Source organism: Micromesistius poutassou (genome assembly GCF_964030765.1).
Source record: "Micromesistius poutassou genome assembly, chromosome: 13".
In the NCBI taxonomy this organism is placed as follows: domain Eukaryota; kingdom Metazoa; phylum Chordata; class Actinopteri; order Gadiformes; family Gadidae; genus Micromesistius; species Micromesistius poutassou.
In genome coordinates this window covers 19,264,662-19,292,141 of record NC_140283.1, presented here as the reverse complement: position 1 = coordinate 19,292,141, position 27,480 = coordinate 19,264,662, and the positions used below count along the sequence as shown (strand labels likewise).

The window sequence follows — 27,480 nt, the reverse complement described above, 5'->3', positions numbered from 1 at the left end:
TAATTGATTATCGTTACGTGGTCATGACTGCCGGGGGCACTAGATGAACACATTCTCAGGATATGAAAACAAAATAATTGAAATAATCATATCTCACCGAGGGATGTATCAACTACACACAATATCTGGTCAGGAAAATGTAACATCAATATACATCCCAAAGTCATCTAATGAACTCAGTCTTGTAAACACAGAGTTGTTTTTTTCTGTTTTGTGTAGTTTGTACCTGAGTTCATCGTCCACTGATAACCCAAGTGAAGGGAGTGGCCTGGCTTAGCCATGTGAGGTGATTGGTTCACAGCACTTTGCTACGTAGCCAGGAAGTCCCCACCCATTAAATCAGCGTGAGGGCAATCAATAAACTGAAATGAATAATCTTAAAACGCATCAACAATCTGATGCTTGGGTATTTTCTAACCAAATGGCTGATGTGGAACACCTTGTAAAACATACACACCACACCTGCACAGGTGCACCATGTCAACTGACCCTCTAGGCTCCGCCCACTGGCTGACCGCACCGGACGGGCGGAGAACCAGCAGACCGAGAGAATGCATTGTCACAGAAGTCCTATACGGTATATTCGCAAAGCCCCACTTTTCCCCTATGTCCGAGGATTTGTTGTACGTGACTTTAAGACCTGCGTTCCTCGTTGTGTTTCTGCGCTGGAAAGTCCCTTCTTGAAGTTCTCTATATCTGCTTTGCCGACGGCTCAGCCAAAGCGTTCCTCGGGGTAGGAACCAAGAGGAACCTCACAGGGAACCAGACACATTCCACAGATGGAAGTCCCTCTGAGATGCAGGAGGTACTTTTATCACACAGTGTCTGCGTCATTATGCATTCTATCTACATCTTGTTGCCCTAGAGATTACCTTCATGCCTTGTCTTATCTTCTACACTTATCTTTTCCTCAAATGTGCTGTAGGTACGATTTCAGAGCTATAGTAAGATCGGTTATAAAAATGGATAGCTGTCCGTTAGCTTTTAGTGAGTGGAATATTTAGTCGATGCATCTCCCCCCAGAAGTTTTGCTATAACATAGTAGGACTGCTGGATCACAGACGTTCTGCTATATCATCGTAGGACTTCTGGATCAGAAGTTCTTCTGTAACATAGTTGCAACTATGTTATAGCAGAAGTTCTGCTACAACATAGTAGGACTACTAGAATAAATCCTTTCTTAAGTCACGCACCTATGAACATTTCTTCATAACAATAACATTAGGCCTAGGCCAATTAAGGAATTCCTTTTTCACTCCACAATCGTAATCAAAATCTTTCTTGTAGGCTATGACCTATAACTAAATACAATTTATAAATCTATCAAGGACCCTCATCACTTGACACTTGGCTTCTTCTGATGATATCGAAAACAATGTACCAAACGGCACCTTAGACAATACTGGCTCCCACAGGCATCACCTCTCCTACATCGTTGGAAAGGGAGGGGAGAGGGGGTATTCAGATGGTTGCAATCTGATACCTCATCGCTAGATGCCACTAAATCCTCGCCACTTCAACTTTAAAGTAATACTTTGGCTTTAAGGTGCTGTGGTTAAGAGGCAACATCCATTAAGAGAGAAAGCAGAAAAGAGCGGATGAGAGCATGATTTAGAAACTAAACAACCCAAAAAATGTCCAATCCTTATGTTTTACATTCACACGTCTGTGATTGACAGGCAAGATGGATTCCCGGATCCAATCACGGAAGCGATGCCCTGATTGGTCGGAAATGAGCCGGGAGCGGTCTAAATGGGCTCTAACAGTGGCAGGCTAAAACCAAATATTCTCATAGAGCATTTCCCTCACTTAAAGCTGACGGATGGCTTTGACATTTCCAACAGTTACCCCTAGCTGTTGACTCTAACCTACAGCACCTTTAAGTTATCAAAACGACATAGCTTTAACGTAGGGCCGATGGCTATTAAGCATTCTTACACACAGCACATTACGCCCCAGAAGATTTATCCTTTCCTCGAGATGATAATAACTTTCTTCTGATTTTATTTTCTCAAGGAACAGCGACTATCTTGTCTCCTGAAATAGGATACGTAAACACTGGCTGTTTTTAAGCACAATCACGCAGCTCTGAACTTCCTCTGCACAACATTTCCCTGTCACCCTCGGCCTGTTTGGGTAAACAAACCGACCAGCTGACACAGACGTGTGCTATCGCACTCTAGCTCTCTCTCTCTCTCTCGCTCTCTCTCTCTCTCTCACACACACACACACACACACACACACACACACACACACACACACACACACACACACACACACACACACACACAGTTGTATAAATAATCTTAGACCAGGCATTTGGCTCCTGTCTTTACACTCTGAACTGACTTCCTCAAACTTGATGGCCATTTCATTCTGTGACCCATGGCGTAACAAAACATACATCAAACAATAACAAATAGCTTAGACAAAGTCAATAGTATTTATTTGGTAGCGTCTTGCAGGCAGACAGACCAGACTTACAGGTTTAATAGGCAGATTTGGTTGTGTAATTGGACTAGGCAGATCACAGCCAGATTTGTGTGTGTGGCTTGGCTTGCATGACGGCTGGTTAAGCCACAAATCTCTGACAGCCTGGACAACCTCTCGGCCTACTGTCTGACTTTCCTCATGCCTTAACATGACGGCTGCCCTGCCAATAGGAGACCCCGTATCCAGTCATGCGACGCTATGCCAGTTTACAAGAGAAATCAACTGATGGAACCAGTAAGCAAAACTATAATTTTTAGCAAAAAATAGATTAAGTATTAATGGTTCGATGGCATAGCTAACAGGAAGGGTGTTAAATGTGTTAAACACCCAATCACATCCAATCAAATCCCTCTCGGAGGACAGCCATCTGGTAGGTTATGTACAACATACCAGCTATGACTCCAAGCAAAGGAATATCAATCAAAACAAGTTCCTGGAATTCTGAAAGTCCACATGAATTAGTTGCCTACTAAGCATGTAATTGACGCTCATCAACATTCATATTAATGATTGTATTGAATTTAGGGTGTGTGTGTGTGTGTGTGTTTGATGATAATATTCTTAATATCTATGGCTGATGAGGGTGGAGTATTTGCATTTGTATTTGCATGCCAATAATTATGATGGATGGACAACAGGTCACTTTTATAAGAAGGGTTTACACCAGAGACAATGAAACTACAACGAAACACAAATGTTAGTTATCATTTGAAAAACAAACTGTAACATTGAGATAGAAATAAGTTATGATGACAATAAAATAGGCTCCTGATAAAATGCTACCAAACGAATAAAGCACCTGACGTGTTGACAGCAGAGGGCATTATGGGATGGCCAAGGCAACATAGGGGTACTGGCTATAAATAAGACCGTCCTTATAACAGCAGTTGTCCATATGCTAAAGCTGCGTTCACGGTGCGTATAGGTCTACATACCAGATAAGCAAGCGACGCACAGTTGGCCTATTAAGGATTGTCATTGATTGGGTGCAGGACAGGTCTTCGTCCAGCGCTGAGGAATCTCTCCCACGTCACCGGCCCAATGTGGCTTCCCCAAAAACAGGTTAGCCGCTGTCACACGCACAGTGGAATGGGCAAGTGGCACAATGTGCGTTAGTCAGTGGCTCACCTGCTTTTAGATATCTACACGGACCATAACCTATGGTCCGAACTGAACAAATAACACACGACCTGCAATGGAGAACAGACACATCACATTATTATGCTCGGAATTCTCCTCACCTATAATTAATTAATTAATTAAAGAGTATGAAAGGTTATATAGATGGACGCATTCTGAAATTAAAAGCTTTGGTGAAGTAACAAGACCAAGGCGATAGGGGTTGTTCAAATTCGTTCAGAACTGAAGATGCATTCAGCTAAAATGGATATCAGGCCGTACTTTAAAAGTTTTGAACTTAATCAACAGATGCAAATCGTTATTTACCTAAACACAAATGCACCACCTCCACAGCCTGCAGCAATACCGACTAGAAATTAAGAATACTTACCAGCTTCCAAGTTCTCTTTCAGAGGGAAATAAAAAGGGTCGCAGGGATCGGCCTTCAATCAAACCTTAAGGCTCACATTTATTTATCTCCAACCAAGACAATGAAAGTGAAATGCTAAAGTTTAGGTGGAGGTTAAAATATAATGCACACCACCGCACAGAAGTTGAGCTCACTTCGCACTGGAGGAGCCCCCCTGCCCTGCCCATTTGCCCTGCCTCCGCATCCTGGCCTGCCTGGGGAACTGTGACGGATACTGGCATCACCTCAGACCAATACTCTGTCAAATTAGGGTGGTGTTCTCCGCCCATGAAAGGCAACTGTCGAATGAAAAAGGGTCGGAGAGGCGGGCTCACCGCAGCAATGTGCACGGTGGTGTTTCCGAGTCCTAGTTGGGGTGCGGTGCGTTCGTTTTTGCACGTCTTACATTAGGAGCAAACCATTTCGCATTTCACATTTCCCCCTTTTCCCCCTTTTTATCCCACACATGCAACACCGCATACGTTCCAGTGTAACGCACGGCGTGATTTTCCTACTTCGCATTCACGGGGCGAACCAAGAGCGTGTTTTTATTCCCCGTTTACGAGCGGACCTTCGACCCCTACGCCCGGAGAGTGGTTTGACCCGGCTCCTGCCTGTGTACAGCGTTGCCATGAGCGGAGGGCGGCTGTGCACGTAGCGAGGATGCAGCATGACAGCAGAGTCAGGGAATGGGCCGTGCGATGTTGGGCGGTAATGCGGGTTGGGCCACACTGTAGCTGGGTGTTATCAATTATTTACTTAGCACGCCGTGTCCTTTTTTAGATTAGTTACTGTGTGGACTACCTTATACACTTATTTTTAATATTTTTGGCTAGGATCGTTCTACTAATTTAAGAAATATCGATTACTCTGATTATATTGTTGATTATGATTATTGTTTTGCATTATTGCGAAGCATTTTGGAGGGAAAGCTGCATTATCAACAGTGTTATTTTGAAAAAGTATTATAAAGGGATGCATGATTTAATGTCCGAATAATTGCCATCTTCAACTTGAGTTTGCTTAGAAATGTTATTACTACAACTACAATAACAATGTGTTTGAATCGTAACGGCCTAGTCCTAAACTGTCTAGGCCTCCAAACGAATCCCGTTGTGCAATCGCACAGTCGCGCTGAATCGGATCTCCCCGTGTTTCTTTATGTGGAATAAAAACTGCCTACTGTAAACACACGAAACAAGCGTGGTTCAGGGTTAAGCAACACATGTCACCGTCCACTCACAGCCGCCACTAGGGGGCGCCGGCGGCAGAGCACTCACAGCCGCCACCAGGGGGCAACAGAGCCCGGGTTCACTGTGTAGCGCTACCGCCACTAGGGGGCGACAGAGCCCGGGTTCACTGTGTAGAGCTACCGCCACTAGGGGGAGACAGAACCCGGGTTCACTGTAGATCACGGGTACGAGAGGTCAGAGAGAGGTAAATGTAAATTTATGGTAGCCTTAAATACAATTCATTCTTTCGACCCGTGTTTGTTAAGTACAGTTCAACTCAGACATGATTGTGTTCAACACAAATAAAATTAGATATCTTAAATGGGATTGTTATGTTACGTTTTTGACTCTGCTTTACATACTATTGGAATAGTACGTCAAAATTGAGATAGGTCAGGGGGAGGTGCTACGTTTCAATATGTACAATCAAAGTCCACCAACGGTTTGCTGAAACACACAGATTGACATGTGTCACTGTGATTTGAGTCGGCTCAGCCATGATGCTGCGTTCATGATGTATGGGATTTACCGTAATTACCCACTTCACAACCGTAATTCCGTTCACATCATAGATGTATGACAAAAACATTCAACTGACATTACAACTAAGACTTTTTTATATTCTGAAAGGCCCTATATGCCCGACCAGGCAGTACATAAAAAGAAAAAGAAGCGACTGAACAGCACACAAAATGCATCCACAAATGTACACTTCACACACATTAACAACAACAGACCATGTTAAACCAAGCTCAATTTAGTTGGTATAAAACACGTACAGCACAAGCAGTGCCTGATGTTATTCAACGGATGGTCCAACGTCGTAAACAACAGCAACTTGTCAAGTCGGGGAGGCTTTCCCAGCCAGCGTTCACTGTCGTCCTACGTGACACGAACGCCGCATTGCCGTACACATCCAGCCGCTGGTGTCACTCAACGCTGCCAGACACACACACCACTCATGTCTCTCCATACTCAACAGGGTAGGTGTGAAATTCACGTTATATGTTTGAATTGGACACCCCCCCCCCCTTCGCCATATAATAGACTAAATGTAAACATACGCTCGATTGACGTTACTTAACCACTGTCTTTACGAGTGAGAGAGGCTGGAGCTGGTGCTAACTCCATGTAGCAGGACTAGCTAGCCTGCTGGGGTTCATGTCTGTGCTGCAGGACTGCTGTGGTCCCAGGCGTGGAGTGGAGGGGGGGGGGGGGGGAGTGGGGGCGGACTGTGGTCCCTCGCCTTAAGCCCTTAGTGTTTTTGATCGCCCATGTGTCCGTGTATCCGAGGGCAAGCCCCTCTTGTTTGGTGCCACTCTCGCTGTCACCTTTTGTTTACAACCGTTGCTAGCCCCGAGCCCCGCACACACTGCAGGCGGAGTGCTAGCGAGGAAGCGTCTCTCTCTCTCTCTCTCTCTCTCTCTCTCTCTCTCTCTCTCTCTCTCTCTCTCTCTCTCTCTCTCTCTCTCTCTCTCTCTCTCTCTCTCTCTCTCTCCCACCACCAGCAGGAACAGTCTCACACACATGCGGGCGAAGCAAAGGCTCGCCTGCTGTGACAAGTTGTGCTTTCTTGATGTATTGTGTGTGTGTGTGTGTGTGTGTCCTAGCTATCCCACAGCCCGTGATTCGAGTCTTTCTGCAACCCCTCTGGTTGTGCACTGCAAGAGGAACACACGGACCTCTGCTGCCATGTCAAAGCTCAGTCAGACAACTGACTGAGCTTATTGTATGTTGCAACACCTTTGGTTTGTTGTGCTCGTTAGAAAGGAAATGTTACACCACGTCATAATCTCTAAATCGTATGGTCATTGGTAACTTTGGGCAAGTTTCTATCTTGATTATTTATGTTCAGTTTCCTCCCTTGAAGAATAACAGTTTAAACTGCCTTAAAGGTGAAGACATATCCAAAAGTCCCCAGTCTTCTAAATAGTAAGTACCACTAACCGTCATCGCATCCCGTACATGTACTGACCTTTCTGAAACTGAGACACATTCAGAAGTGTTTAAACATATTTGTTTCTAACGTTGTCTCTCATTACGTCGTCAGCGCTTGATCTTCTGATGGTCAAAGATGGAGGAGGATGACAGCCAGGATGAGCTGATCAACAAGAACCAGGCCCATGGCAAGAGGAAGAGGCCCACTGTGTGGGACATCTCTGGTAGGAGTCTCTCGTGTTTCTCACTGTGCTCTTCCTCCTGCAAAGCCTCCCGTGAAGATGTAAATAAACAACTGGACGTTCCTCCTTCCTCCTGGATAGATGACTCTGACGACGCCGAGGACCACTCTGGGGAGGAAGAGGAGGGTGACTCTGAGAGCGGAGAAGGGGATGACCTCCTTGATGGGGAGGAGGAGGAGGAAGATGAGGAAGACAGTGATTGTGAGAACATGTGGATTTGGTGTGGTTTGAATTGTAGGAGTAAAGTCTGTAGCGCCCCTTAGTGGGATGTAACTCTGTGTACATAAGCTCCCAAGATGTTGACGGGTTTACCCAAAGCATCCAGAAGAAGTCATTGTGACCTTGCTGCTTGTAGTAAAGTGTTGTCTAGATGTGGACAAACCCCTCCTAGAGGGTTAGTCTGCCTGCTTTCTTGCACTGTTTACACTTTTTTTTAACTTCTGGATGTTCCTGTACGCTTTTACTGGTTTGGCAACATGTGCTGCAGACAATGTTCCAAGGTATTCCCCAAAGATTGTGATAGTGGCGCCGTGCCACCATGTAGCAATTAGAAATAGGGCTGTCTCCATGCAGACTTTTAGTGGACGTCGATATTCCGAACGGACAAATATGTCATTTGGAGTAACGCATCATAAAGCAAAAGTATGGCACGAGTGCTGCGTGAACAACGTCTGTGGCTTCCGGATTCCCGCAAAGTAGATATCGGATAACGTCTGTCTGCTGTATGGACACGTGGCCACCATATCGCTCAAGATCAGCTGACACTGTGCCGCTCCCTGCTTCTCCCAGACGATGAAGAGGAGGAGGAGGAGGACTATGACGATGGCAAGCCTGCCGAAGGCGTGGTGGCCGGCACGTCCGCCGACCTGGACGGGATGAGCTCCGACGAGGATGCCGAGAAGTGTCCCATCTGCCTGAACTCGTTCGGCAGCCAGCCAGTCGCCACGCCCGAGAGTTGCCAGCATTACTTCTGCCTGGACTGCATCCTCCTGTGGTCCAAGGTGGGCGGAGCCTCTGCTCTGTAGGCCTCAGTCGGGCGCAACATTTCAGGGAATCGATTCTGTCCAATATTTTCAGATGTGATACATTTTTGGACTGTACTGTTCCCCCCCAAAATGTGACTCTCACTCTCACTCTCTATCGATTGTCTCCGGTTCCTTCCGATGCACAGAACGCAAACTCCTGTCCCGTGGACCGTATCGTCTTTAGTAGCATCTACCTGCGGAAATGTTACGGAGGAAAGGTTCAGAAGATGGTGAGTTTGTTTTGTTTACCTTCTTTGCCATTTTTTTTTAATCTCCACTCCATGTTATCTCATCGGTCTGCCGTTGTGCCTAACCAGTACATAATGGATTCATAGCCTTATCCGTCCACATCCACATCATCCCTCTTTACAGAGTAATGATAATCACCTTGTGTATATGGTCATATTCCTTATTCCGTATACATTGTATTTTATGCAGAATGACATCCGTAGTGAAAGGTAACCTGCGCTCAACGCGGTGATGTCTTTACTGTCTGCCTTAGCTCGAGGATATCACAACCATGCAACACAGCTGATCTGTGTCATCTGCTGAAGTGTTAGGCTGTCACGTGTCCATGACAGCCTAGTTGCACAGTGTGTGATGGCTCTCGGTTGTGGTTAAGATCATGGTGGAGAAGCCGGTGAAGGAGGGCGTGGAGGAGGTGGTGAACCTGGAGCTGGAGCAGGTCACCTGTGAGGTGTGTCGGGGGAGCGACCGCGAGGACCGCCTGCTGCTGTGTGACGGCTGCGATGCTGGGTGAGTCGGGGGGGGGGGGGGGGAGCGGTGACCCCGCCTAGACCATCTCCTCACCTCAGATAAGGGAGGAGGTCGTACTTAATGGACACCAGAGGGGAACCTAATGGGCCACAGTAGAAAGTAGAAAAAAAACCTGATACAAACTGACATTTTTTTATTTTATTTTGTGTATTCTATTCACTATATGTACGGAACATATCTAGACACACACAATTTGAGTGGTACAAAATGCAGATGCAACACAACCAGAGTAGCGTAGTCCAGTGTTGATACTTCCTGTCTCCGCCAATCCAAGTTCTGAGTCCTCTGTGTTTGTTGCCGTAGCTACCACATGGAGTGCCTGACCCCCCCGATGGACGCCGTCCCAGTGGAGGAATGGTTTTGCCCCGAGTGCGAAGCCAACAACCGCAACTCCAGTAAGCCCGCTGTTAACCAATCAGCAAGCGACAGCCAGCTACAAGTTAGGCTGAGCACAAGATCAGTCGAGATCACAGAATTAATTTCCCCAAAAAAACTGTTGGACAGACTGCAGAGAAGTAGTATAAGGAATCGGATAAGAAGCTTTTTTATTTAAAATATTAACATGTTTAATATCAGTGGCAGTGATTCATAGAATGTATAAAGTAAGATTAGTAAAGGAGGACCAAACCTTGTCTTTAGAAAATGGTTTCAGGTTTTTTCCGTTGTGGGGCAGAGCTGCCTGCTCTCCTCAATTCAGCTTCAATTAGCGGAGCACAGGTGTATCGCATCAACGCCTAATCAGAGGTTAACTGGATCACCCTCGTCAGCCAATCAGAGGTTAATACATGAAATAACGAGCGTTCAACCTAGAGATGGAGACGTCTTATTTGAACCGATGGTGTTGGCGTTTGTTTGCACTTCATCATGTACCATTTTCCAGTCCCCTTTTTTAAAAAGACAAATCAAAGTCATCGACAAGTAATGGATCAACCGAAACGCTTCCAGGCCTTATCGTGGGAGCCTGCGGTGCTCGTGGAGGATATTCACCCCGGGGGGGGGGTGTGGCTTGTGATGTTGTTTCAGGGGTCCCCGACGAGGAGCTGAGCGACGCGGAGAGTCTCCCGGCCCGCGCCCGCTCCTCCTCCTCCTCCATGCGCAGCCCCCGGGCCTCGGCCGGGCCGGGGCTGACCCGCGCCATCGCCCGCACCCAGCAGAGCGAGCGGGTCCGGGCCAACGTCAACCGCCATCGCATCACCCAGGCACGCACGGCGCAGGTTTGGCATGAGGAGTGTGGCTTCTCGTCTTGGCTTCTTCTTCTTCTTCTCTCCCTGCAGCATAACCCAGCGGCGTGGCGTGGTTAAACTGACACAAGCATCAGTGTGGTGTGACTGACGTGGCGTTGGTGTGGCGGTGGCTAGACTGACACTAGCCCCGTGAGGGGGGGGGGTGACTAGGCTTGCTGTTTCTCTGCACGTCGGTCTGGCCTCGTTCCCCTTCGTAGCCTTTTCCAAAAAATGTTTAAATGCTAGAACTAATCAGCACTGGGGAGAGGGAGTTTCAGAACAAGCAGAACGAACAAGCAAAGTAAACTATGGAGCAATTAAAACGTTTTTTAACTGAAATGGACAACAATGCTAAAAAAATGAACAGAAATCTGCACGGAAGGCTTTTCCCAGATCAGACATGTTGATGACATAATCAATGTCATTTTTTGTGGGACTTGCATGTGATTTGAACTGTGGTTTGTGGTTTGAACCTGACATGTTTGTTATATTGCATTTTCTGCGTGGTTTACCTACCCATGCGTGTCAGAGGAGTTGAGCTCTGTGGTGCATGCTGGGAGCTGTAGTCCCTACGGCTGTGTTTTGTCCTGAACGTAACGCCTGGTGTGTTGTTGGACCAGCTGGCTCCCACGTACATGATGCAGTCCACCTGGCTGGACGACACCATCAACGCGGTGGTGGCCGGCCTCAACACGGCCGTCTACATACGGGACCTCAGCTGGCGCCCGGCCACGGGTCGGAGACGTAAGTCCGGAACGTCCGCGTACTGATCCCGACATCACCCCCTTCCGGGTTCACGTTCAGAGCTTCCGTTAACATGGAGTTAGGTGGAGCTCATTGTAGAAACATTCAGCGTAGAACATGACCGTAGAAGACGTGACGTGAACTTGATGCATAAATAGACATGAGGAACACGTATAACCATTGAAGTGGTACTCTGTGCATTGTCAAGGTTGTTAGTTAATGAGGCTTAAACTGAAAGCCGGAATCTACTATTTCACGCACACACACACACACACACCCACACACACACATTTTTGGGTTTTGTCCTACCATTGGACAAGAAATCTCTTTAATCTCTCTGTAAAGTACTGAAATAGCGTGGGGCGAAAAAATTGTCATTCCTTCCCGCATCTAGCAGACGCTTTTATCCAAAGCGACACAAGTACATTTGTCAGAAGAAAGAGAAACGACACTATATCGCAAATCTGTCGGTACAGTAAAGATGTTCATAGAAACAAGTGCCAACCAGTTACAACTGCTAGGTTAACCCATTCCCTGTATACAAACAATGCTAAGTACTATTTTTAAGTGGCAGGATGTACAACATAACATAAGTGTGTACATTAAGTGCCAGGGCGTACAACATACAATAAGTGCGTACATTAAGTGCCAGGGCGTACAACATACAATAAGTGCGTACATTACGTGCCAGGGCATACAACATACAATAAGTGCATATTTCGAGACATGAATGCGCTGGTAAACCCCGAGTTCCTCATTAACCAGTGAGGACCCTTTGTCGCGTTCACAGCCAAGCGCAGAAAAGCCAGGAAGGTGTCGTCCACCAAGGGGCAGAGTGGCAAGGCCGGCACCACCGGGGTGAGGAGGAGGAGGAGGAAAGTGAGGAGGAAGTCCAGGAGGAAGACGGTGAGTCAGCCCCCTCGTGGTACCAACACCTGTTTACTGCTCCCTCCAGAGAGCCGGGGCCTTGACCCATTTTCAAACATGGCGTTGCTGCTCTAGTTTCTGCATATTTCATCATTTTTATTTATTTTCATAAATGGCAGACGCTTTTATCCAAAGCAACTTACAATAAATACATTTGGCAGAAGAAAGAGAAACAATATATCGCTGTCGGTCCAGTTAAGATAGTCATATAAACAAGTGAGAAGCACTTAAAGCACTTGCTCCAATTGTGGATAACTCTCGTAACTTCATTGGATCCTCAAACTGTCCATCAAAACCTGATAGCTCCAGCCCGCCTCCATCTTGAACGGGGTGCAGTGCAGCAGTGAGGCAGTAGGCCGCAGCATTGAGCCAGAGTTGTAGGGAGTTGTAGACGTCTAGACCGCAGTAGTAGGCGGCTGTTTGGAGACAGACTCGGATTGTTTGCAATGCAAAGCTAACTAATGAACTGGTTGTTGTTTGACCAAGTGCAGGCAGGCAAAGTGTGTTTTAGGGAGGCTATCGTTAGCCATCTAGTCATAGTCCATACTGAATTAAACAGCCTGTTTATAGCTTTGTCTTGTATAACGACAGATTTCGGCCAAATGTATTCAACAACAGGGAGAAACTGCGCGTTCACACAGCTAAGATAAACTCTAACACATTGTGTATCACATTGCGATGCACTTCATGCCTGAGATAAGGCCGTGCTAATTAATGACGGACAAAACGCTCGTCTCGACAAACATCCGTTTGTGCAGGATGTTGGTAACAATAATAATTTCATGACACATGCAAGTATCTGACCATGTATAAACACACCGTGCAAACTTTGACGATGTGTGTTTGGACATGCAAGGTTTCCCGCCCAGACAGCAGTGATATGAAACATCAGAATCCATAAATCCTCAGAAAACATAGTAGTCCCAATAAGCCCTGAGTTATCGTGTCCTCCCTTATCATCTAAACTCAAGGCTACTTCTGACAAAGCAGGCCAACCACACTCAGGAAATATGCTCACATGGAATAAATAGATGGTGATGTTTTGTTATAGGGTCTGGTGTAAATGGAGATGTTATGTTATAGGGTCTGTTATAGATGGTGATGTGATGTTATGTTATGGGGTCTGGTGTAGAGGGTGAGAGATGGCTGAGAGAGATGAGGTTTCAGTTTCTAATGTATAAATTCCCCTTATTCACTGTGAGAGAGCATTCTTGTCTTGTGGGGTAGGAAACCGGAAACTCAAAGTGTGACGTTTACAGAAAAATCACCTCTTTTTCCGGATACATGGGAATTGCACTTGCACTTGCTGTTTCGGTTTCTCTAATAAACACTAAGATTTCCCAAAAGATTTGAACTTCTATTGTCACGGGTCGTTTTGAAGTGCTCTGCTTAGAGAGAGAGTGATCATTGAACAACTTTACTTCATTTTTAAAACATGTATATTTGTTAAAATAGTGTGTGTGTCTGTGTCTTTGCCCGTGTGTGTGTGTGTGTGTGTGTGTGTGTGTCTGCCCCTGTCCCCGTCCCCAGGTGACGAAGGCTCCCGCCTCGTCCCGCAGCCGCATCGCCAAGAGCCTGGGGATGGCGCGGCCCAAGGCGGGCTCGGCGCTGCCCTCGGTGTACCGGCCGTCGGAGCACACGCTGGGCAACATGCGGGCCGACATCGGCGCCGCCTCGCTCTCCGTCTACGGAGACCCCGCCGACCTGGACGGGGACGTGGACGGGTAGGTCCCGGCGGCACCGCTCTGTCTGTAGAGCGGCCTCGGAGCAACGCCGGCTGTGTTCTCACGCCACTGGAGCTCCACACTGAGTGTGACGGTATGGGGTCGCGTCCCGCTAGGACACGGCTTGGTGGACGTTCCCTTTGGACGTCCGTATTGACGACGTAACCCTAACTAACCCTAAGGGGGTGATGTTACGTATAACTCCAGCCATTACGAGCCGTTTGAAAAAAATCGGGCCTTTTCCCCCCAGTGCCCTTGTGACGTCACAAGTGGGCGTGTCCACCCGGACGCGTGCTGGATGGATCGGTCCACCGGCCCCCCCGCATGCGTGGACGGTGGCAAATGTTGCTTATCTACCTATCTAGGTGGACACGCCCACTCACACCTGGTGGCATGATGTCACCCCTTTAAACAGTTTATTGTAAGAGTAGTATAAAAGAAGAGTATTCTCTGCAGAGAGGCCACTCAGCACGATGAGCATAGAGAGGCTGAGCGGGGGGGGGGGGGGGGGCACGCTCCGCGAGCGGGGAAACGGCCTTGATTCACAGCTGCACACAGGGATGCAACTACTCCCTTCCGCCATCCCACAATGTAGATAAGCGCAGCTGATAAGCGCAGACCAACTGTGAATTTTTTTCTATCCGTAATAACTCATATTAATAAGTGATGCAGTGTCTTGTCAAAATCATGTCTTATGGAGAGTTCCATTACAGTCGAGTACAGTTCCTCATGGCGTTTTCTGCAATTAGACGGACGTTGGTCTGTCTTTTGAATCTAGATATTCAGAAGGAAATAAGTGTGTTCATCACAACTCTCATTGCGGGTTTAAGTTGTCCTAAGTTAAGTTAGTGATCCTAACCGGGTCAAACTGCCAGATGTGCTAATATACGTTATATTCTAAGGAAGTAAAGGGGGTTGCCTTATCAATAAAAAAGGCATCATTTCCAGAATACATTTGTACTACAGGGATGTCAATCCTTCTAATCAAATGTCTGTCTGTGCTTGTGATGATGATGATGGTGATGATGATGATGCTGGTCCAGGGCCGACGAGGAAGAGCCGCAGGTTACGTCTCTGCTGGAGGCCAAGCGACGAGGCATCTCCCACTCCGCTCTGCGCTCCCACCAGCCGGTCGCCCGGCCCATCAGCACCGGCCTGTCCAGGTGACCCCTCTGACCTCATGACCCCTGACCCCTGACCCCTCGTCACCTGAATACGATGATGACGACGAGGATGATCATGTTGTATACTTTTAGAAATTTTCAAAACTTAAAAAGAGCTTCCAAGGGATAAATGGCCATTATACGCACAAACATACAAAGCCAAAATATAAACGCTGTAAGAACGACGTCAAGGCGTATGAAATGCACCCACCAAGGATTTGACACAAATCAACAAAAGCCCTTCGGTCTCAATGCTTGACTTTTGGGAGGCTGCTCCTTAGTACCACGGATTTGTGAATATGCCACCTGGTCAGGAATGCAAAGAAAACTACATTACCCAAAGATAACAAATATGTTTTTCACTGTCAGCGAACACCAGCTGTGTAGTTCAACAAGTTCAACATCCCCTTATGATCCTAAACCTGCATTTTAAAGACCTAGCCAGGGTTTTATCCAGTGCACACCGCCCTCGTTGTCCCAACACATTCTCCTCCCGTGGTGTCTATCAGACGGGGCGGGGCCATGCCCACGTCGTCACGGTGCGTCACCGAGGCGACCCCTGTGCCGGACCTGCTGGGCAGCATCCTATCAGGACAGAGTATGCTGATGATGGACAGCTCGGCTGTGGTCATCAACCGGGACGGCACGCTGAAGGCCCTGCAGCCAGGTGGGTCACCTTAACCTCTGCCTCGGGTGTTTGTTTGACTGAAAACGTTAAACCTTTTACATTTACATTAACATTGAGCTTTTATCCAAAGCGACTTACTTTCGTCAGAAGACAAAGACAAAGAGAAACAATATATATCGCTGTCGGTACAGTAAACATATTCATAGATACAAGTGCCAAGCACTAACAATCGCTAGGTTAACCCATTCCCCGTATACAACAAAGATAGCTAGGGTAAGATGCACAATGCTGAGTACTATATCTAAGTGCCAGGACGTGCAACATACATTAAGTGCCTTTGAAATAAATAATGTAAACCTGGAAAAGCATTGTGGTGGAGTCAATTACTGATCTAGAACTCTTGACGTCCGATATGCCAGCTCTCAAAGCGCATCCGTATGGATGGAGATAAAGCAGAAGCATCGTGCCCATGTTCTCACACAGGAGAGCACTGCTTCTTGCGTGCGTTATAATATCGTTCAGAAACGTGTTGTTGTTGAGTTGATGTTCAAGACCACAACTATTCTCACAATGCAGAAGTCTCTCACAATAGAAAACAGGCGAGTGTGACTGTTCCTCTTTTTAAGCCGCGCATATCCCCTCATATTCTGTGATGTGTGTTCCAGAGAGGCCCTCTTCGCTCGTGAGCCCGGGGGCCAGCTCCTCGTCCATGCCCTCCCCCTCCCTCACCTCCTTCCCCTTCCCCTCCCTCCCCTCCCCCTCTCTCCCCTCCTCCTCCTCCTCCTCCCACAGCTCCCCCTGCTTGCCCTCGGCGTCTCAGGCCCACCCGCCCCACGGCCTGCCGGCTCCGCACTCGCACCCGCCCGCCCTGGGTCACCACAGCTTGCCGCCGGCCGCCCCCCATCCCCGGCGACACGGGCCCCCGGCCTCGTCCGGCCCCCGGGGGGCCGACGGAGCGCGGGACGCTCTCCCCCACCACAGGAAGAGCGAGAGCGAGGCCAAAAAGGCCCCCACCAAGGCGGTGTGGGAGGACGTGTCGGGGCTCCCCAGGATCCCCAAGATAAAGCGCGAGGGCAGCGGCAGTGCCGGGAGGGACGCTGGGAACGCTGGGAACGCCCAGAGTAGAACCAGCAGCAACAGCAGTAGCAGTAGCAACGGCAGTCGTGTTCACGGCAGCAGGGACGGAAGCAGCAGCAGCAGCAGCGGTGGCGGTGCCGTTGCTAGGGTCGGCAGCGGTGCCAACGTTGCCAGGGTCGGCAGCGGTGCCGCCGTTGCCAGGGGCGACGGCCGTCGTAGCGACGGCGGTGGCGTTCCCGGGAGGGGTATCCACAGTCTGGCCGGGGACACGGGCGGCAGGCAGCAGGGCGTGGACCAGACCCGGGGCCGGCACCAGGGACATTCCCAGAGGCAGGGCGCGCCCGAGAGGGCGGGGCCTTCGTCTGGCTTCTCCAACTCCTTCTGCCCCTCCTCTTCCTCCCGCTCTCCGTCCGGCCAGCCCGCCGCCGCCTCCTCCTCCTCCTCCTCCTCCTCCTCCTCGTCTTCCGCCGCTCCGTCGACGTCAGCGTCGTCGTCCTCGTATTCCTCCGCGGCCGTGAGCTTCCGCATCGCCAACAGCGGGAACTCGTGGCGTTCCCAGCGTCTGAGCGGCGCGGCGGCGGCGGCGGCGGCGGCAGCGGCAGCGGCAGCCAGGGACAGCGGCGGCCAACAGGACAGCTCCGGGGCGGAGGACGAGGAGATGAGGAGACGGCAGCGGCAGCAGCAGCAGCAGCAGCAGCAGCAGCAGCGGCGGACACAGGACCGCCGGGACAAACAGAAGCTGCTGACCGCGCGCACCCCGCACAAACAGGACGAAGAAGAAGAAGAGGAGGTGGAGGACATCTACGACCCCTTCAACCCCACCCTGTCCGACTCGGACAGCTCCGACGGCGGAGCCCGAGTCCGGGCGTCGCAGAGGGACCCGCCGCCGCACCGGAACGCCGCTCCCGTTAAGAGCGAGCCGTCGGAGCGCAGGATCGCGGCGCTCCGGGACCAGGCGTCACCGCTGCGGAACGCCGTTCCCGTTAAGAGAGAGCCGTCGCAGCGCGACCTGTCGCCGCCCCGGAACCCCTCAACGCCCGGGACCGCCGTTACCGTTAAGAGCGAGCCGTCTGAGCGCCGGATCCCGACGCTCCGGGACCAGGCATCGCGGCGCTCCGCGTCGCCGCCCCGGAACAGCGTTCCCGTTAAGAGCGAGGCGTCGGAGCGGGACCCCCCGTCGCCGCCCCGGGGCAGCGTTCCCGTTAAGAGAGAGTCGTCGGAGCGCCGGATCACAGAGACGGAGGCCAGGGGGGCGGGGGAGGTGCGGCGGCGGCGGGCGACGCCGGGAGACGCCGGCTCACGGGAGCGTCCGGCGATCAAGCGGGAACCGGAAGAGCCCGGGGCCGGTCCGGAACCCGCGGCCCCCCGCGCCGCGTCTCAGGGGGAGCCGAAGAGCCGGGAAACGCAAACGCTGCGGCCCGACGTCAAGATCAAGGTAGAGCCGGGGTCCGGCGAGTCTGGGGCAACGGGCGCCCACCGTCCCCCCCCCTCCTCCTCCTCCTCCTCCTCCTCTCCCGGTCGGACCCCGGCTACCGCGTCCCGGTCGCACAAGACCAAGGAGCCGACGGGGGCCCGGGAACAGGCCAGCCGGCCCCCCGCCGACAGCAGCGTCAGCTCCGGCCCGCCCCAGGCCGATCCCGCCCCCGCCAGGCGACAGGACCCCCACGGAGACCGGAAGGTCAAGCCGGAGCCCGTCCACACTCCTTGTTCCCGGGCCGCGGGTCCCAGCGGGGGGGCGACGACTCCCAAGGGGCCCGGGGCCCCGGCGTCGTCCCCCGGGGGCGGCCGGCGCGCTCGGTCCAACAGCTCCGAGGGGGGGGGCGGCCGCAGCGGGGGGGGGGGGGAGAGAGCGCTCCTCCTCGGGCCAGGGAGGAAGGAGGCGAGGAGGGGAGAAGGAGAGGGAGAGGGAGCGGCGCTCCAGGAGGTCCAGATCCAGGGAACGGAGGAGGCCCCGCTCCTCCTCCTCCTCCTCCTCTGGGAGCTCCCGCTCCGACTCGTCCTCCTCGCACCGGAGGAAGAAGAGGAGGCCCCGATCCGGCTCCAGGTGAGTACGGCGTCCGTTGAGTCTTGAGCGCGCGTGTCCGACTCAGCTCTGCTATGAATTCACTGCATGATTGACATCTGCCCATGTTGAGGGCAACAGTTCAACAAACATGTTTACTCTAAAGTCTACTAATGATCTAATGGGTATCTCCTATTCTTCCATCGGATTTATCCTGCCTAAAGGTGTTGTTTAGGATTCTTTACAAGCTGGTTCATGGGATGTGTAACAAGACACCATGAGGCTCATATTTGGGGATTGCTGTAGATACATAGTCTGCGGTCTACTAGTCAAAAGAATAAGGTCCTTTCCTATCCTCTTTTCTTTGACCTCAATGGAAAACGTCAAGCGGTCAAGGTCAAGGAAGGTTGTGAAGGAGAATTGATAGGGACAACCGAGGTGCCAAGAGAATCCGACTGCACTAGGCTAGGTCATTAGGTGACGGCAGATGTTATGGATGTCGGCCGCGATGAAACTACCATGTCCCGAAGTTGGACTACTTAAAGTTCATCTTGGCTATTTAGTCCCATGCATTCTTGCCATGTTGTTTCATCCAGGCTGTATTTAAACAACCGGTTGGCACAGATTTGTGAGTAAGGAATGCGTAAGAACATTGCCGGGGCAAAGTATGGAATTCACCAAAATGTACTTATACGTAGGATTGTGTGTACTGCAAATATAAGCACAGCACAAGCAGGCGTGAGTGTCTTTAGCCGTTACAAGCCGTTTTGAAAATCAGCCTCTGCTGACATCACAAGTGGGCATGTCCACCTAGATGTGTGCCGGACCGTAGCAAACGTTGCTCATCCATCCGTCATACATCTAGGTGGACACGCCCACTTGTGATGTCAGAGGCCGATTTTCCAAATGGCTTGTAACGGCCCGGCTGATCACACTCACACCTGGTGGTATAATAGGTCTATGAAAGACAGCTGTGGGAAATGTAGCGCAACAGCTTTTCTTGCGTTGTTGGAAGACTTGGCAAACGATGCTCTCTGCACGGAGCACGTTTTCAGACATCGTGCGGATCTGCTTGGCAGTTAAGTTTAACACTAAACTTTTTACTTCATGTTGTGTTCACTCTTCTGACCCAACTAAATTAACTGCATGCAGCGAGCTTTCTTTTATTTGTAATTCCTCCTGCACTAAGTGAGCCAAAAAAGTAACTTTTGGTTTAATCCAACCTTGTTTACGAGCGTTTCCATTTTAAGTGTTGTTGAAGTTTATTTTCTTCACTCCCTTTGCCATTATAGCAGTGAGGGGGAAAAACACATTCACATGGTTGATAAAGGGATGCGTTGTGACCATATATGGTTAATTGAAGGCGTTTCTGAATGCAGATGGTCTGAGCGTGAACAAGCATGGTACTTATAGGAAAGAATAGGTGGGATTTATCAAGATGATTACTTAGTGATGTGTGTACAATTGCCTTGCGCACGTTTGATAAAGATTTCTTTGTACTTGTACTGTAGCATATACTAAATTTCATTTGTAAGAGTGAATTTAGAGCCTTTTCTATGCACTGTTGATAAATGAGGCTCCTGGTCTCTCTTTGCTTGACTTGACACCTGGTAAACCAATCCACAAAAAACACGCCCACACACAACCTATAAGCAATCATCCAATCAACCCTTTGCGCAATGCAACCCGACACAATGCAGCCAAACAGAGAGAGACTTGGATGGATTAAATAGCACAAAAACACAACTGCACGAATGATCATAGAGCACAGCATTCGCTCAACAGGTTATTTCTGCTTCATCGTCCACAATGTATTGTTCACAACGGGTTTCCCAACATACATTTCCAATCACACGATGCCACTTAATTGATTACACTTAATTGATTACAGTAATCAATTAAGTAATCAATTCACGTTTCACTGAAGTCACTAAGGAGTCCTTTTGCGTTGGTTCACAGGTCCGGGTCCCTCTCAAGCAGCCGAGAACCTCCCAGCGCCAAGACGGACAAGACGGACAAGACGGACAAGCCGGGCGCTAGCAGGGAGCGGCACGCGGGGGCCCGCGGAGGAGAGGCCAGAGGAGGAGAGGCCAGGGCAGGCGGCGTTTCGGATCCAACGGACAGGAGACGTCCTCGCTCTCGCTCCAAGTCCCGCTCCAGGGAGAAGGAGGAGGAGCCGACGAGGAGGAGGAACCAGCGTTCGCCGGCCAAGCCCTCGTCCTCCGGCTCCCGGGACCGAGAGAAGACCGGCTCCAGGGACAAGAGGAGACCGCGGTCCAGGTCCCGCTCCAGTGAGCGGCGAAAAGAAGAAGACGAGGGGACTTCAAAGAGCGCGCCCAGAGCGGCCCCGTCGTCGTCGTCGTCGTCGTCGTCGTCCAAGGAAGCGAGGAAAGTGAAAGAGGAGAAGATGGAAACCTCTCCGAGCCGCCGCCCCCGAGAGGGTAAAGACGCCAAGCGGGAAACCAAGAAACCCAGCGCCAAGAAGGAAAGCCAAACGACCACCTTCGAGTTCAAGAGGGAACGCAAAGACCCGGATTTCGACGGCGACGGCGACGACGCGACGCCGGCGAAGGCAGACAAAGCTCCCCAGGCGTCGAAAGAAATGAAAACGGAGACGCCCGCCGAAGTCTCGCCCGGCCCGCCGCCGCCGCCGCCGCCGCCGCCGATCGAGAGGGCGCAAACCACGACGGAGATGTGCTGTCAGACGGACGTGAAGGGCATGCTCCGCCCGGAGGACATCAAGAAGGAACCGCTGATGCGCATCAAAGAGGAGCCGTGCGACTTCTGGTCGTCCGAGGCCCCGGAGGCCGCCGCCTCGCCGCCGCCGCCGCCCAGCCCGCCCTCCCCTCCCGTGAGCCCCGCGCAAACGCCTTCGTCTTCCGCCGCCGTCGTCGTCCCTGCCGCCACAGCGGTAACCGCGTGCCCGCCTCGGAGCACCGCGCTGCCTGTGCCGGCGGAGCCCGCGCCCGCCACGGTGAAGCAGGAGGTGGTGGTGGTGGAGCGACCCTGCTGCTCCTCCTCCTCCTCCTCCTCCGATGAGGACTTCAACGTGGACTCCTTGTTGGACAACCTGGGACTGTTGGGGTCGTCGGAGGCCAGGAAGGGGAAGCAGGGAGCCAGCGGGCCGCTCAAGCAGCAGCAGCAGCAGCAGCAGCAGCAGCAGCAGCAGCAGCAGGTGGTGGTGGTCAAGCTGGAGCCGGGGCTTAAGGTCAAAGTGGAACCTGGGCTGGAGGTCAAGGTGGGGCTGGGGGTGGAGCCGGGGGTGGGGGTGGGGGTGAAGGTGAAGGTGGAACCTGGGCTGGAGGAGGACGAGGTGCAGGGAGAGGGTCAGCAGGCCCCCGCGCCGGCCCCCGCGCCGGCCCCCGCGCCGGCCCCCGCGCCGGCCAAATCCAAATCCCAGGGGAAGCGCGTCACCTGGAACATCGAGGTGCCGGAGGGGCCGCAGCCGGAGAAATCAGCCAGCAGTAAGTGTTGCCAAGCAACGAGAAGAGAGTGGAACCACTCCTTTCTTTTTTTTTTTTTTGCTTTACTCCCCCATGAATTATAACACAACGGATAGTTTGTTGTGCCCGTCCGTACACGAGTTTCACACGTGTTTTTTTTAACATTTGGTTTTCCACTTAAATTTCAATGTGCTTTGCTCAACCTTTCTCCAGAGCTGGCCCTGTACAAGCTGAAGCTGAAGCAGGAAGGCGCTCGGAGACCAGCCAATAAGGTAACGCACGCGCCTCGGCCTGGCCCCGCATACACGGCGCACACGGCGCACCTACCGCAAACGGCCCCTAGGGGTCAGCCCTCTCCGTATCGGTTATGATCTGACGATGCTTTGCTGCATGATACTGAGCTGAGCACAATGGAGTCAATTCTGAGGAAAACACCCACATTCCTCAGTGATCTTACCTGTACAAACCGGTTAATGGCTGCTAATAGATCTATGGGTGTGTCAGCTGTTGTTAACTCACACAATAACAATCACAAGCCGATGGCAATAAGATCAAATTAATAAGATACAATTAGACTATTAGGTATTGCCCGTATCCATATGAAGATAAAAATGTATAGAAATTGTAGAAACAACGTATCAGGATTACATGAAAGCATGGGTCTGAAAAGTATTTGTGAAGTCTGTTTTTAAAAGTTCAAAGCGTCGACTGTTTTACAATATGGACGTAGTGTCTGTGGTGTCACCCTTGGCGTTGACACGCCACCGTTTTTGAGGGTGTTCCATTGAATTCTGCGTTGCACCGTCGTCGTCATTTGAGAGTTACCAGCAGCGGAAACAATCCATATTTGGCACATTGAGGGAAGGAATTGAAAATGCTGCCTGGCAGTAGTCTCAAGTGCGAAACTCATTAGATGAGTTTTGAATGAAATCCAACTGTCCAAGTGGCTCCATTAAAAACACATTATATCAGCGATGAACTCATCCCTGGGATCCGAACCAAGCAGAGAAACAATGTACTGGTTTCATATTCCTAGAAAGAAACCACCTCGACTTCCGTTGACTAAATATGGTCACGACTTCTGATTGGTCCAGAAGGATTTCTCCACTGATCAGATGGGGAAGGGTCCGACGGTTGGCACCGCAGCCGTTCAGGTGTGCGGTTCTAGCTCTCTTGAGTTCTGGCGTGCTTTAGGCGTTTGGGTAGACCTGGCGGTGTTCACTGTCGCTCACCCCTGTGTGTATACCAACAGCTGTTTGCACTGTTCCTGTTTTTAATTCCTATTTTAACACCAGCACGTTGCACCGTTTCACATCCGTCCACGCGTGTCTGTGATTCGTAATGTCACACAGCTGAGGGTGCCATTAATGTCTCCTAGTTGTTGTCTCCAAAACACATGTGAGGAATAACCTTCAAACACGAATAGACCCTTAACCCCCCCCCCCCCCCCTCTCTCCCCTCCCCGTGTGTATCAGGCCTCTGGCTCATCCCGGCGTAGGACCAGTGCTCCAGGGGGTCTGGTCCCGGAAGACCAGGGAGACCCCAAGGAAGGGGACCTGCCCAGGAACGACGAGGTGAAGTGTGTGTGTGTGTGTGTGTGTGTGTGTGTGTGTGTGTGTGTGTGTGTGTGTGTGTGTGTGTGTGTGTGTGTGTGTGTGTGTGTGTGTGTGTGTGTGTGTGTGTGTGTGTGTGTGTGTGTGTGTGTGTGTCAAAGGCATGTAAGCGTGATGAACCTGCTACATTATCAATATTTCTTCCCAAAAACGTTTGGATCTTTTTCTCCTCCTCCTTTTGTAAATTCGGATCCAAATAAAAGCATTTAAATGTGTACACTTGGCACTCGACGCTGACGACCGACAAATCGGTTTGCGTTATTACGTATCGCGGAATGACCTCTTGTGCGTCGTGTTGCAATGCCTCTTTCGGCAGTATTTGAAGAAGCTGCACATGCAGGAGCGGGCCATAGAAGAGGTGAAGCTGGCCATCAAGCCGTACTACCAGAAGAGAGACATCACCAAGGACGAGTACAAGGAGATAGTGCGCAAGGCCGTCCAGAAGGTGGGTGCTGCCTCACGCTCAGCGGGGGATGGGGGCTTGGATTTCTCTCTACTAGGGATGGGCATGAGTTCATTGTTGGATGTCCGAATGTGTGGACTGAAAGCGTATTTCTTATTGGCGTTAACTTATGAATTGGACACTGTTAGAGCAAGCCTGAGTTTGAGGGACCTAGATCAAAACGTGTTTTTAATCAATTGAACGGCGTTGGTTCTTTTCCGACTGGTTTTAATATATTTGAATTTGTTGGACTTAAAGCTGGACTTATAGCTCTACCAGTAAGGCTCGGCTTTATATGACAGCATTGGAGTCCAAGACAAATTTCCTTCCAAGGACAATAAAGTGTATCTTTATCTTATCAGTCCCTCCCTAGCTCTCCCACTAAGGCTTTCTGTCCCTCCCTAGCTCTACCAGTAAGGCTCTGTCCCTCCCTAGCTCTCCCACTATGAAGTGTACCAGTACGGCTCTGTCCCTCCCTAGCTCTCCCACTATGAAGTGTACCAGTACGGCTCTGTCCCTCCCTAGCTCTCCCACTATGAAGTGTACCAGTAAGGCTCTGTCCCTCCCTAGCTCTCCCACTATGACGTGTACCAGTAAGGCTCTGTCCCTCCCTAGCTCTCCCACTATGAAGTGTACCAGTAAGGCTCTGTCCCTCCCTAGCTCTCCCACTATGACGTGTACCAGTAAGGCTCTGTCCCTCCCTAGCTCTCCCACTATGAAGTGTACCAGTAAGGCTCTGTCCCTCCCTAGCTCTCCCACTATGAAGTGTACCAGTAAGGCTCCGTCCTGCCGTAGCTCTCCCACTATGAAGTGTACCAGTAAGGCTCTGTCTCTCCCACTATGAAGTGTACCAGTAAGGCTCCGTCCCGCCCTACTAGCTCTAGCGCCACGCAGCCCAGGTTAAACCACGTGTCAACTCCCATCTCTCACCAGGTGACCCACAGCAAGAGCGGGGCGATCAACCCCGTGAAGGTGGCCAACCTGGTGAAGGCGTACGTCGACAAGTACAAACACATGAGGAAGCACCTGAAGCCCGGCGACGAGGCCGCCGAGGCGCAGAACGCGGAGGACGGGAAGGACTTGGAGAGCCCGTGAACGGCCCCCCCCCCCCCCCCACCGCCACCGCCACCACCACCACGCGGGCTGCAGGAACCTCAGATCGCTCTAGATCTCATCAGGTCTCTGTGGGGGGTGGTCTCCTCTGGGTGCCCCCCCCCCCCCTCCCTCCCCACCTCTTTGTTAGTTTTTTTTATTAAACTGCCAAACAACCTTTTTTCGTTGTGTTCAGCGAGCAAAGCCATGGAAACGGAGGCAGTGTCGTAGTGTTTGTGTCTTAAAGAGACAGCGCAGCACGTCCGTCTCACCCGACTGTTGAGTCTGTTTTGGGTTTCTGTTATTTGTTTTTTCCTCCAGAGAGTGTATTTATCAGTTTGTTAACGGATTTTATTTAATTTGTTGGAAAGATTGCGAGAGCGGCGAACCAATTTTTAAATTTGATCATGTCTACTATTGATTTGATGGATTTAGCTCCGTGGTTCATCCTGTTTCTGCGTGCCTGCCGGTGGAAGTGGGTTTCTGGCTTTGTAAAGGAGACCGCTTTATGTTTGGAGTCTGATAGGGCGGTGGTTGGTGCACCAGTTTCTCTGGGCAATAAAAAAACGTGTTGAACAACATCAGGAGAGGAACAAACAGGGATATGCTAGAGCATACAAGAATGGACCGTGCTAATAAATGAATGATCATTATTAGCACATGAATACATAACAAATTACAATTTCACAATGATCACGATGGAACTGATAAACGACGAGGTTTATATGTAACCTGTTATACCTGGTATCTTGGTAAAAGGTTTGTTTACGGCCGTGTTTTGGCTTGGGAGTCGTCATGCCGAGATAAGCCGTTATTTGGTAGAATTCCAGCATACCAATGCAGCCGTAAAGTTTGTCCATCAGTCGTTGACATTAAGTTGTTGACGTTTAATGACATGGGCATATCAAGGAACATAAAAGGGCTTGCATGCTGTTTAAGGGCTTCCATAAATACCAATGTGCTCCATCAGGGCCCGACGTTTGGACCCTGCAAGCAGAAGTGGCCTGAGTCAGCACCGCCCTAGTGTGGTATTCTGTTTATTTGCTGTGCGCAATGGAGGTAACCACGACAACCCCATTGAGAAGAACTGAGGATTTAGCGACTAAACACATTTGTTGTACAATGTAATGTTAATCCTGACTCGCTCTCAACGGAATGGTTGCAAGTCACATCCTTGACCGCGGTGCTATTTGAGGTTTGTAGGAACTAAGATGAAGTAAATTCGCTAGAAAGAGATCTCACTTCTGTAAAGTCTGAACCTCGTGGTTTTTTTCTGTTGGTTTTTCCCCCCCGCTAGGCACAGATGTCATTCATTCATTACTGAATTCCATGAAATGTAGCCTCCATCCACAATATCCGGAATTATCCAGAATCAGGTTTGGCTTGGCTCACACTGACTGAAACAGGGCTGGAGAGAGAGAGAAGTGGTGCCCGCCTTCAGTTTTAAACGAATGGTTTCCAATATGGTTTCCGACGATGGAAGAGAGATAACTCATTGTTAGACGACGAAGACGAAAGTAGGATTTCGTTCTTCTGTGCCGGTGCTTTGTCCTGTGAACTGGAACGTGCCGCTCCTATGATCTGTGTGTTTCCAAGCCGAGCAGTCTGGAAGAAACTCCTGTTTCGTTATTTTGTAAATATCGTTTTTTTTTCTTTTCTGGGAATAGTGATTTAATAAAAATTAGAAATAAGTACTTATGGCCCTACTGTATATTTTGTTATGGATTTGTGATAAATACTAGAAAACAATATTCCAATACTAAACTATTGGATTATTGTTTCTAGAATTTTACTTCATGCTACACATAACTATTAATATAGAACATATTCAGTTTATATACACACACAATTTGTAAATTAACCTCCAAAAAGAAGTGTGTATAAACAAGATTCCAATATATTGAGATTCCAATACACTGCTAACCATAGCAGAGTGGAGAGGTATATTCTACTGGTTAATTCCCATGTTGGTTTGTGGTTCTCAGATATGTGTGCTTGTGCTTAATGAAAGTGTGTGTGAGAGTTTGGGTGTGGTTGAAGTATGTGTTTATGTGCCAATAATGATTTATTTGTAGGCCAAGATTGTTGTTATCCGGACCTTGGGCTCGGCAGAGAGTAAGTCTTTATCTCATCACACACACTTTGTATGAGGTATGTCATATAATTC

At 50.1% G+C, this 27,480-nt stretch overlaps 1 protein-coding gene across 1 annotated transcript; it reads left to right on the top strand.

Annotated features, from left to right (window-relative positions):
* Positions 1 to 6,190: 6,190 nt before the first annotated feature.
* Positions 6,191 to 27,007, top strand: phrf1 (PHD and ring finger domains 1). The gene is given in 21 exon segments (XM_084477329.1): positions 6,191 to 6,236; positions 7,124 to 7,185; positions 7,304 to 7,415; positions 7,515 to 7,634; positions 8,223 to 8,434; positions 8,605 to 8,688; positions 9,081 to 9,214; positions 9,539 to 9,630; positions 10,259 to 10,449; positions 11,079 to 11,202; positions 11,993 to 12,108; positions 13,660 to 13,853; positions 14,897 to 15,016; positions 15,526 to 15,683; positions 16,310 to 18,540; positions 18,542 to 18,765; positions 20,683 to 22,187; positions 22,380 to 22,438; positions 23,642 to 23,740; positions 24,096 to 24,224; positions 25,155 to 27,007. Coding segments are annotated over 19 exon segments (6,042 nt in total). The 5' UTR covers positions 6,191 to 6,236; positions 7,124 to 7,185; positions 7,304 to 7,327; the 3' UTR covers positions 25,317 to 27,007.
* The last annotated feature ends 473 nt before the right edge of the window (positions 27,008 to 27,480 follow it).